General features: G+C 54.8%; 1 protein-coding gene across 4 annotated transcripts in view; it reads left to right on the top strand.

Moving 5' to 3' along the window:
• SORBS3 (sorbin and SH3 domain containing 3) overlaps positions 1–11,182 on the top strand; it is a 28,691-nt gene extending 17,509 nt beyond the window's left edge. For all 4 annotated transcript variants that reach the window (XM_045286733.1, XM_045286732.1, XM_045286730.1 and 1 more), the window contains exons 13-21: positions 357–499; positions 756–808; positions 914–960; positions 1,157–1,271; positions 4,395–4,520; positions 6,716–7,024; positions 7,685–7,788; positions 8,270–8,376; positions 10,855–11,182. In XM_045286733.1, the coding sequence (XP_045142668.1) occupies positions 357–499; positions 756–808; positions 914–960; positions 1,157–1,271; positions 4,395–4,520; positions 6,716–7,024; positions 7,685–7,788; positions 8,270–8,376; positions 10,855–10,916 (1,066 nt within the window). In that variant the 3' untranslated portion in view covers positions 10,917–11,182. The remainder of the gene's footprint in view (positions 1–356; positions 500–755; positions 809–913; positions 961–1,156; positions 1,272–4,394; positions 4,521–6,715; positions 7,025–7,684; positions 7,789–8,269; positions 8,377–10,854) is intronic.
• Positions 11,183–11,757: the final 575 nt, after the last annotated feature.

Genomic DNA, 11,757 nt, shown 5'->3' with positions numbered 1-11,757 from the left:
CGGGAGCCCCAGAGTGGCCGCTGCCGGGGTGCAGCCCAGCCGAGGAAGGGGCCGAGCCGCGCTCTGCAGGGGCCCCCCTCGGCCCTCTGTCCGTCCGCAGGGGGGCACTTGCCTGACCGGCTTGGCACCCTGGCTGCTCCCTGCCCGCGGTGGCCTCACCCTTTCCTGGCCGGGGCGGTTCGGGAAGTAGGACACCTTGCTGCGTGCCGGGGACCTGGGGGCCGTTTTGGGAGGCGGTGGTGGCCGCAGCGGGGATGAGGGGACCCTGGGGGAGGCCGGGAAGTCTGGAGGCGAGCGGCGTCAGGTAGGACGCTGTCAACAGGTGGCTCGCTCACTCGGCCACCCTATCCTCGCAGCCCGGCCTCCGCCTGGAGCTCCAGCTCCACCCCGCATGCACTGTACCCGGGCCCCTCCCGATCCCTGAGCCCCCACAGAATGGCAGATGGCGGCAGCCCTTTCCTGGGCCGGAGAGACTTTGCCTACCCATCTCCTACTAGAGGTAAGGACAGCCTTCTCTGTCTCACCCAGGTGCCCACCTGCTGTCTCTTCTGCTGCCCCCATCCCCCAGAGGTGGAGGTGGGGGTCACAGAGCCCCTGCCTTTCCTGGTGTCTATAATGAGTGAGTGAGTGAGTGAGTGAGTGAGTGAGTGAGTGAGTGAGTGAGTGAGTGAGTGAGTAGGGGGCAGATCCCAGCCCAGTCTCCCCCACCCCCCTCAGAAGTGGCTTTCTCTAGCTGAGTTCCTGCTTTTCCACAGACTCTAGTGCCTCTGAGCCAGGGGGAAGCCCAGTCAGGAAGGAGGAGAAGAAGGTAAGGGAGGGGCTTGGGGAGGGCCCTCAGCGATGGCTGCTCCTGCCTTGCCCTCTGTCTGAGGAGGTAACCCCCACCCCCATCCCATCCTCTCCCCCTGGCCAGATGAAAGCTGCCCGACTCAAGTTTGACTTCCAGGCCCAGTCCCCCAAGTAAGTGCCCCCTCTCACCTTACCTCTTCCACCTAGGCCTGGGAGTCTCCACAGGCTCAGAGCCCTGCACAGTGGGGGCCAGGGCTACGTGGAAGTCCTCAGGGCAGTGGAGGGGCTCCGGGGTGTCCCAGATGGGGTCTGAAGGGAAGGGGGATCTGGAGACCTCTTGACCCTGCTGTCTTGCTCTGGTTTGCAGGGAGCTAACACTACAGAAAGGTGACATTGTCTATATCCACAAGGAGGTGGACAAGAACTGGCTGGAGGGGGAACACCATGGCCGAGTGGGCATTTTCCCTGCTAACTATGTCGAGGTGAGCAGGGCAGGGGAGGGGCAGAGGGGGAGGGCGAATGGTTATAAGAGGCTTAGAGTACTACAAACCCCTTTATCCTGGGCCCCTTGCTGGAGTTGACCCACACCTCACTTCTCACCATGTCCTGAGATGTAGAACTGTGCACGCACGGAGCAGACACCGCATCTCCTTCATGCCCCTGACCCCAGCAGGCCTGGCCCGGAGCTTTGCCTGCTGAAAATGTGGGGAGAAGGAGGCTAAAGGTGGCCTTCAGCCAGCCTTCGGGCCACAGACCACCTGACCCACAGTCGGTGGCCCCCACTTCCAGCACTCAGATCCATCTCCCAGGAGCTGCCCCACCCCCCACCCCAGAATAATTGTCACTGCAGTGCCAGAGTGTCGATTGCTGGACACTTCACAAATCACACAGCCAGTTGCTATGGGGTCAGCTAGACTTAGGTCAGCCCCAGGTGTGTCCGGATCCAACGGTACTCCAGCAGGTTCTTGGGGCTCATTTCTCACAAGTAGATCCTGGACCTTTCTTCCAACGTGCTGCTGGGTGTTTGTATCAGGTAGGGACAAGTCACCTACATCAACCTGCAAAATCCTGTGGGGTCACCTCCTATGTTCCTCCCACTAACCTGGGGATTGGTTAGGTAGCGTTCCCACTGTGTACATGAGGTCTTATGTTCAGAGACAAGTTATAAAGTAGATCCGGAAGTCTGAATTCAGGTCATTCTCCTCCCAAAACCGGGTCCCAGGCCTGGGGGCCTGTTTAGGCTTTTTTTTGGCAATATGTGTCTTTCAAGGAATTTCAAGTTTGTAAATTTATTTAGTAATATTCCTTCAGTATTCTTTTAAATGTTGATAAAGTATACTAAGATTCTAACTTTCATTTGTAATATTGGTAAGTCTTACCAATAACTTAGTGATTTTACTTGTACTCCCTGCCCCCAAAGAACCGGGTTTTGATTTCATTGACTTTCCCTATTTTTAATTTCTTTTTTAAAAAATAATTTTATTGGGGGCTTATACAACTCTTATCACATACATACATCAATTGTGTCAAGCACATTTGTACATTCATTGCCCTCATCATTCTCAAAACATTTGCTCTCCACTTAAACCCTTGGCATCAACTCCTCATTTTCCCCCCTCCCTCCCCACTCCCTCTTCCTTCATGAACCCTTGATAATTTATAAATATTATTATTTTGTCATATCTTACACTCTCTGATGTCTCCCTTCACCCACTTTACTTTTGTCCATCCCCCAGGGAGGAGGTTATATGTAGATCCCTGTAATCGGTTCCCCCTTTCTACCCCACCCTCCCTCCACCGTCCCAGTATCGCCACTCTCACCACTGGTCCTGAGGGGTTCATCTGTCCTGGATTCCCTGTGTTTCCAGTTCCTATCTGTACTAATGCACATCCTCTGGTTTAGCCGGATTTGTAAGGCAGAATTGGGATCATGATAGTAAGGGTCTGGGGGAAGCATTTAGGAACTAGAGGAAAGTTATGTTTCATCGTTGCTACACTGCACCCTGACTGACTTGTCTCCTTCCTGAGACCCTTCCGTAAGAGGATGTCCAGTTGTCTACTGATGGGCTTTGGGTCCCCACTCTGTACTCCCCCTCATTCATAATTTGATTTTTTGTTCTTTGATGACTGATACTTATCCCTTCGACACCAGGCCTGTGTGCTTCTTCCATGTGGGCTTTGTTGCTTCTGAGCTAGATGGCCGCTTGTTTACCTTCAAGCCTTTAAGACCCCAGATGCTCTATCTTTTGATAGCCGGGCACCATCAGCTTTCTTCGCCACATTTGCTTATGCACCCATTTGTCTTCAGTGATTGTATCAGGGAGGTGAGCACACAATGATATGATTTTTTCTTCTTTGATGCGTGATAACTGATCCCTTCGGCACCTCGTGATCATACAGGCTGGTGTGCTTCTTCCATGTGCTATTGTTTTTAATTTCATTGATTTATGTTCTTTGTTATTTTCTTCTTGCTGCTTGCTTTAGACTTAATTGGCTTTTCTTATCCTAGTTCCTTAAGGTTTTTAGATTATTAATTTGAAACTTTCACTTTTATCTTAACATAAACATTTCATAAACTAAGATTTCCTCTGTGTCCTGCTTTTAGCTGTATCCCAAATTTTGATACGCTGCATTTTCATTCCATTCACAATGTTCTCTAATTTTTGTGACTTGCTCTTAGGCCTGTGGGTTGAGTCGCGGGTTTATGATTTGAAAGATAATAGCAGTAGGCCTCCCCCAACCTCTGAACCATCTCTTTGATCTTGAAATTCCACAAGGTATAGATAGCTAGCACTCTACTTTACCGGTTATTGACATCTTAGTATGCCATATCTACTGACTCCGGATTCTTGTGAGTGAGTGAGTGGAGGACTCATGAGTGTGCTGGGCACCTGGGGGAGTAGGGGCGGGGGAAGAGGTTGGTTTTCGGCAGCGATCAAATGTTAACTTCTTCGCTTTAGAACAGGTTACCAGATGCTACTTGGGACTCCTCATTGTCTGTTGTGCACCAACTTAAACTCTCTAGCTGAACTCTACTCCTCATTGTCTGTTGTGCACCAACTTAAACTCTCTAGCTGAACTCTTGCTTCCACTTTCCAATCTGCCCTGGCTATTCCCCACTCCATTGGTGCCCTGTCCAAAACCTCTCTGCCATCAAGTTGGATGCCAACTCATAGAGGCCCTAAAGGGCAGAACAGAATGGCCCCGTGAGTTTCTGAAACTGTAACTGTTTACAGGATTTGAAAGCCTTGTTTTCTTCCCCCAGAGCTGCTAGTGGTTTCGAACTGCTGACTTAGCGGTTATCAGCCCAATGTGCAACCACCATGCCACCTGAGCTCCTCCCTGCCCACATGCATCTGCTGGAAATGCTTTCTCTGGGCATCCCCCCTCAGCTGTGCACACCCTGGCCACCTCCAGGGTTTGTGTGTTTCTGGTGTCGCTGCCCTTCAGCTCTTGCACCTGCCACCTCCTCTCTTCTCCTCTCCTCTGCTCAGATTCTCCGTTTTTGTGACCTCCTCCTCCTCCTCCTCCCAGGACCCCCAGGCTTCCCCCTAGCTGTTGCTCAGGTCGAGGGGCTGCCTGACTTCTGCCCTTTCTTCCTCCAGGTGTTGCCCCCAGATGAGATCCCCAAGCCCATCAAGCAGCCAACCTTTCAGGTGCTGGAATATGGAGAAGGCCAGGCACAGTACAACTTTAAGGGGGACCTGGATGTGGAGCTGTCCTTCCGCAAGGTGGGCTGCGCCAGGAGGAAGTGGTGGGACCAGGCGGAGGAGGGAGGATACAGGGAAATGTGTGCCTTAAAGGCGTTTATGGAAGAGTCCAGTGTACTGTCGTTTTCATATTTTCCCCCATCTCTTCAAATATTTTCCCTTCACTTAGCTCCTTTGGAAAGGTTTTCAGAGATCTGCAGAGTGGTGTTTTCCAGCTGTGGGTCGGTAGTGGTGAGGCTCTAGGAAAGGACAGACCAGGTATGCTAGAGGGCTGCCCTTGCCAATCGGTGTACACGCCGAGGGCTGTCAAACTCACGGCCGTTGCGTTGATTCCAACTCGCCTCATAGCGGCCTATAGGACCAAGCAGCACTGCCCTTGAGGGTTTCTGAGTCTGTCAATCTTTACGGGAGTAGAAAAGAGCATCTTTCTCCCGCAGAGCGGCTGGTGGTTCCAAACTGTCGACCTTGTGGTAGCAGCCCAACATGTAACCTGCTAAACCACCTTAGAAATATGCACAGGGTTACTTTAAAAATGTGTGTGTGTGTGTATATATAAATATGCACAGGGTTACTTTAAAAATGTGTGTGTGCGTGTGTATATATATATATGTATATAGTTATGGAGTGTGCTTTAAAACGTGTGGACAGTGTCTTAGAAAACAGGCAGCCAGTCTCCTTTTGTTTGAGGCTGAGGTCCTGAACGTCCCTCCCGAGTGCTACCTGGGAGAGTCGTGTTGACCTCAGGGAGAGAGGGTTGGGGCGGCAGGGATTGGTGGAGGCAGGACAGCCCAGTTGAGGTAGTGAAGATTCTGCCACTGATGTGGCATGTGGGCTGAAGGACCCAGGAAGTGCCATCGCCGGTGGCAGGGCCCTCTTGCGTGTGGGGCAGGGGCAGGACACTGCCAGGGCAGCAAGGGCTGACCCCTGTCCGGTGCTTCTGATGTGCCCACTTGTGATCCTGTTTGCTCCTTGCAGCACTAATATTGGTAGTCCGTCTTTACATGGAAAGGGGCGCCTGGGGCCACAAATGGTTTGTGCCTGGAGGTTGGTGGCTTGAATCTATCCGACGGCACAGTGGAAGAAAGGTCTGGCAACTGACTTCTCTAAAATTAAAGACAGCAGCAAAGGCTCCGTGCCATCGAGTCGATGCCCGATTCACAGTGATCCTACAGGTCAGGGGAGAACGGCTCCTGTAGGTTTCCGACACTGTAATTCGTTACAGGAGTAGAAAGCCTTCATCTCTCCCCACACTTGGAGTTGCTGGTGGCTTTGAACAGCTGACCTTTGCGTTAGGAACTCAACACGTTACCCACTATGTCAAAAACCCAAAGGAGAGCCGTTCTCTGAAACAAGTGGTGTTATCAGGACCCAGAGTCACTTGAATGGCATGGGGCCGGTTGGTTGGTTTTAATGTTGGACTGTGAGCTGGGTGGAGGATCCCACTGTCAGTTCCACAGTTGCACATCTCTAGTTTCATGCCGTTGGCTACAGTCTCCACAATGTAGCGTCTCTCGGCCCCCTCCCTGGGGGTCCTCGTTCTAGTCCTCCTTGTCCCTAGGAAATGCTGCGTTTGTCATATCAAAAGGGTGCTGTTTCTGAGGACTCTGGGCCTTCACAGTGTTGTCATTGCACCTTACAGACCTGTCCATTGACTGGCTGAAACTTGAGCCAGGGGACATTGTCTCGGGGGCTCCCCCAGGCTGTATCGGACCAGTAAGTCGGTCTCTTTTCCGATTTTGAGTTTTGTACCACATTGTCCTCCCACTTTATCCAGGTGATCCCTTTCAGAGCAGCCAGCAATAGTACCACAGCAGTAGGTTCTTAAGGTGTGTGTGTGTGGAGGGGCGGGGGAGTGGAATCCAGGTGCAGAGAAGAAAAGAAATTGGCCCAAGGTCACACAGCGGAACTGGGACTAGAGTGGAGCTGTTCAGTGGCAGGCACCCCTGTGCTAGAGCTCAGGGGAGGGGGGTGCATGCAGGTGGCTGCCCAGGAGAGGCAGGACTTGGCCAAAACCCAGTGTGTTATGGGAAGAGCCCAGGGCAGCCTGGGCTTGCCTCCTGACTTCCTCACTTCCTCACTCATTTGTGACCATGGACACCCTCATCCCTGCAGGTGTTGGACTTATGGGAGACAACCCAGGTCAGGTACTGTCAGGGTGCTTGATGACCGGGAAGCTCTGCAGCCGGTAGTAACTCCTTCCTCTCCACCATTTTCAGGGGGAGCGAATCTGCTTGATCCGCAAGGTGAATGAGAACTGGTATGAAGGACGCATCTCGGGCACGGGCCGCCAGGGCATCTTCCCAGCCAGCTACATCCATGTGAGCCGAGAGCCCCGCGTCCGCATCTGCGACGACAGCCCCCAGCTGCCTGGGTCCCCCCGCCTGACCACCACTGCCCGCCTGGCCCGGAACCCCAGCTCCCCCTCCACCCCGCGCAGACCAGCCAATCCCTCTGACTGGGGGGGCCCGGCCTCCCCCCACCGCACTGGCTTCTCTTTCACCCAGGAGCCAAGATCTCAGGCCCAGGTAAGGTCGTCTGCCTCCATGTGGGGCTCTGAATCCCTCCTCTAGTGAAACAGCCCCCTTCCTGGCCCCCTCTGGCCGGTCAACTCCAGAGACACAGGGTAGAGCAATTAAAGAGGACCTGACACCGGTGCTGGTTCTGGCCCCTGAGCTCCAGCTCAGGGAGGGTCGGGGCCAGCCCAGACCATGAGGTCCTGTAGGTACCACCCTGTCCTGCTTGAACTGCTGGTGCCTGGAGTCAGGGCCTGCTGCTCTGGGCTCTGGGACCCCCAGGGTCTTCCCTATGCACTGGAGATTAGAGCTGAAGTCCCGCCAGCCCCCAGGCCTTTTGCTCACACTGTCACTCCCTCAGCTAGCCTCTTACACACACACACACACACACACACACACACACACACACACGCCGAGGCCATCGGGCCTGGGGGATCTGGCACTCTGTAGGTCCCCAGAACCAGGGACAGCCAGGCTGACTTTTAGCGAGCCGGTCACCTAACTGCCTGTGCCTCGATGTCCCAGTGGTGTGAACTAGCCAAACCTGACCCTCCCTGTCCCCAGCATTTATAAGGATTAGACAAGGTCGTATATAAGAAATGCTTCCTGCGGGGCTGCTGGGGACAGTTCTGCCCTCCTCCTCCTCTGATGCTTCTCCTTCTGTGAACCCAGAGTCTCAGCACCCCCACATCAGCTCTGCCCCACCCGAAAAGTGCCAGCCATCCCTTGGACCTAGGGGACATCCCCTTCAGTGCCACTCAAATACACTGGACGCCGTGAGTACCATCTGAGGGCACATGGGGTGGGGGTGCCTGGCAAGCAACATACTGCCCCCAAACACAAACACTCACTCCTGAGTGTACTAGGTAAACTCCCACTACACAGAGTTTGTCCTTGTGCAGTGTACGGGTGATTTAGGGACAGGTGGGAGTACTGACCTGTGGTGTTCCTGGCCCGCCCTGGCCCTACCAGCCTCACTCCAGCCTTCCACCCCGCCCGGACCCTGTTTGGCCTCTTCACTGGCTCCCAGTCCTGAGGTCAGCGCCTGCGTAGACCTAGGCTGAGAATCAGTGGAACAGACTTGAGGGTGCAGAGGAGGACAGGGAGCGGGCCTGCAGAAGTCCGGCCTGCAGTGTGGCCATTCTCCGGGATACAGAGGGGCCCTGAAGGTTCAGAGGGGACTCAGAGCACCAGCACTTGAGTTGCGAGTCTCTGGGGCTGGTCTGGGGGAGGTTGCCATGACAATGTCTCCCTCAGGTACCGGGCTATGTACCACTACCGGCCCCAGAATGAAGACGAGCTGGAGCTCCAGAAGGGGGACCGGGTGGACGTCATGCAGCAGTGTGATGATGGCTGGTTCGTGGGTGCGTACGCCTGGGGCGGAGGCGGGGAGCAGGCTGGGAGACGGACTTCAGGGTCCCTGGGGAGTTTGGTGGCCTCCGGCAGCTGCTGCCACCCACCTGTGTGGTTCAACAAAGACTCATGGCCTAGCCCCCACCCCCCAGCTTCTGGCCTGGCTACTGGAAAGGCCTGGCTGTGAAGGCTTCCCCAAGCCATCCCTGTGGACCTCTGCCCTGAAGAGGGCCGAGGCCTGGGTGGGGCAGGCACCCTTCAGCATTACTGCTGGGGTCACTGGGGACTTGGATCAGGATTTCTGACCCCCAGCCTGCCCTGCTCACCACAAGCCTCTGCCTGCTCAGAGCAGTCTGTGGGGAAGGGAGGGGTCCTGTCTGCTGTTCCCACTCAGCTCCTGCTGCATGGGCCCAGGTCTGCACCTGTGCGTCCCCTTCCTCCCCATGCCCCTCTCCGGTCCTAGGAGAGGAGTTGGCCCAGGTGCAGTGCAGGCAAAGGACTTTGGCACAGTGCAAGGGGCCCACCTACTGGGTTTCACAGGCTCCGTATCCCCTTACCTGGCCAGACCTTAGTGGACCCCAAGGATCTGAGCAGCCAAAGCTCCTGGGCGGGTTTGCCACAGTACAGACTCTCAACTAAGCCATCACCCCTTCCTGCTAGAGATCCCCAAACCACCACACCTGTGACCCAGCTTCCACACACAGGCTGGGTGGGGTTCCCTAAGCACTGACCTGTTGTTCATAGCCCTGACCTCTGGGCGGCACTGGGATTAGCCTGCACTCCATTGGTTCTGTCTATACCTCTGCTTTTGCATTTTCCACAAGTAGCAAAGCACGTTGTGGTATAAGTGATGTGCAGCTGCCCATATTTAAGTGAATGAAAACGTCATGTTCAGTTTCTCGGCCTCACTAGCACATTCCAAGTGCCCAGTAGCCACCTGTGGCTGGTGGCTGTCATGTTGGACAGTTCAGGGTCCCATCAGTGTGGGCTGGTCAGGGAGGGAATCCCTGGAAAAGGTGGAGCAACTGGACCTTGCAGAGGCAAGGAGAAGATCTGGAGAGGCAGGGTGGGAAAGAGGGGCACCACATCCCCAAGGCCCGGAGTGAACATGGTCTTTCATAGCCACGCCACACAGCAGCTGCCTTACTTCGTGAGAGCAGCGAGAACAGAAGCACCACACATGGAGATTTCATGAACGGAAACACATTGCCTCTCAAAATGCAGGAGGCCAGAAGTCTGAAGTCAGGGAAGGCTTTCTCCCGCTGGCTCCGGGGAAAGGTCGTGGCTCTTTTCTCCTTCGAGCTTCGGGGTCTCTGTTCCTGGGTGGCCCTCAGGTGGCTTGGCATCTGGCTTCCCCACTTCTGGGCCTAACCTGCCCTTTGATATCTCCGAAGCCATTGGTTTGAGACACAGGATACACTGGCAGGGGTGGTGGTGGTGCTTGTTAACAAAGAAAACCCTATTCCCTAAGGGAGTTATAACCTCCACAGGCCTCAGGGTTCGGATTTATAACTGATACTTGGTTGGGGGTTGGGTAGGGCAAAGGTTAAACCATCACACCAGCCTCCCGCAGGAGAGAGCTTCTCGCTCATTGCCACTGAGTCTCTGAGAAAAGCCTCCTCTTGATGGCAATTTCAAACCAGTGACCTTGCAGTTGGCAGCCTCATGCATAACAACTGCATTACAGGGCCCTGATGTGAAAAGCTAAGGAACATCAATATACTCCCTCCACCTCCCCCCACAAAACCAACCCAACCCACTGCCATCGAGTGGATGATGGCCACTCAGAGCCGCCCTCAAGGGCAGGGCAGAACCCGCCCCTGTGAGCTTCCAAGGCTGTAACTCTTTACTGGAGTTGAAAGCCCCGTCTTGCCCCCTTGGAACAGCTAGCTGGTGGTTTCAAACTGTTGACCTTGTAACCACGACACTGCCAAGGCTCCCAGTTAGGACTTTTAGTTCATTTCACATCCCGTGACCCCCTAGCATGTCCTCTTTCCACTCCATGCTCAGGGATTTTGGAGGCTGGACCCAGCAGGAGGCTGAGGCCTGGATTTTAATCCCGAGACTGCCATCTCCCTGATTCTTCACAAGGCGGATCTGTAAGATGAGCATGCTTTAGCAGACAGTGAGGCCCAGCGGGGCCCTGGTCAGGTCTAGATTTAAAAGCTTGTCTCGCTGCTTCTTCCCCAGGAAGGATGGAGTTAGTCAGAGCTGTGTGCAAACTTGTGCTCATCTGTTGCTTGCTGAGATGGCTTTTTGATTAAAGGGAATTTTGAGTTCAGGAAGTGGAGCTCTGCCCAGCTTAGCTTCTGCCACTAGAGGGCAGGAATAAGGACAGCACCCGCCCTGCTGCTCCTCTGTGGGAAAGGCGTTCTACCTGCAGTTTCCCACAGGCTCAGCAGGGGACCACAGGACCTTGACCCTCTGATTCCTTTTTTCTTCTTTTTTTAAGAGGAGGAGAAATGCACTTTGTGTCTTTCCTGTTTCAGGTGTCTCCCGGAGGACCCAGAAATTTGGGACATTCCCTGGAAATTACGTAGCCCCGGTGTGAATGGTCTTCATGGCAACTGGGGGCCCAGCAAGCTGGGCCTGGAAGCAGTAGCACTTAGGGGAGGGAGAGAGGACCTCCCCTACATCCTCCCCGCCCTGGGCAGCTGCAGACAACCCCAGAAGCTTTCCCCTCAGAGCTCCCTCGGAGCCTCCTGGACTGGCCCCCACCCCAGCTCACAGGCATTCCTCTGAGGGCCCTTTCATCTCCCCCCTGCCCACCCGCCTGCCTGCCAGCTTCCTAAATACAGAGGTCTGCTTTGAAGTGGAGACTTTTTCCAGGCCTTATTGAGACCAGACCCCCCTCTCCCAGCCCTCCTGCACCAACCCCCACTCGCCATGGAGTTTCCTCTAACAGGGACTGGTTCCCAGCTTCACCCCCATGGGGTTCCTCTAACCAGGACCAGCTTCCTAACCTAATAGAGACCAAACGGTCCGCCCCCAAGGCCGCCTTCCTGGAGGGAGTTCACTCCAGTTCCCGGCTGGCTGCCCCTTTGCCTGCCTCCTTCCTGCGAACCAGGTGAGGCATGGGGTGGACAGACTGACCAATGGACTGCAGCAGCCTGTAGGCCCTACCTGAGGATCCCTCTTCCTGGCCTGCGATCTGATTCTTGTGTCTGCACCCCAACCTGCTGTGCTGTGGACCCCTCCTGTTTCCCAACCCCTATCCCTCTTCCCCCCACCCACCAGTCCCAGCCCCAGCCCCAGCCCCAAGCTCCCTCAGGAGCTTGTAAATAAATAAACCCGAGGCCAGGTTCATGCCTCTGAGTCCCTTCCTTTCCTTTGGAGCCGGACAGGCCTCTGCAGCCTGGAGTTGGGGACCTTCTTCCCACAGTGGACTGCTG

This window comes from Echinops telfairi, unplaced genomic scaffold (assembly GCF_000313985.2).
Source record: "Echinops telfairi isolate 266 unplaced genomic scaffold, ASM31398v2 ScPeMD7_9;HRSCAF=40, whole genome shotgun sequence".
NCBI classification, from domain to species: Eukaryota; Metazoa; Chordata; class Mammalia; order Afrosoricida; family Tenrecidae; genus Echinops; species Echinops telfairi.
The sequence above is the reverse complement of the archived record's forward strand: the minus strand, read 5'-3'. Positions and strand labels throughout refer to the sequence as shown.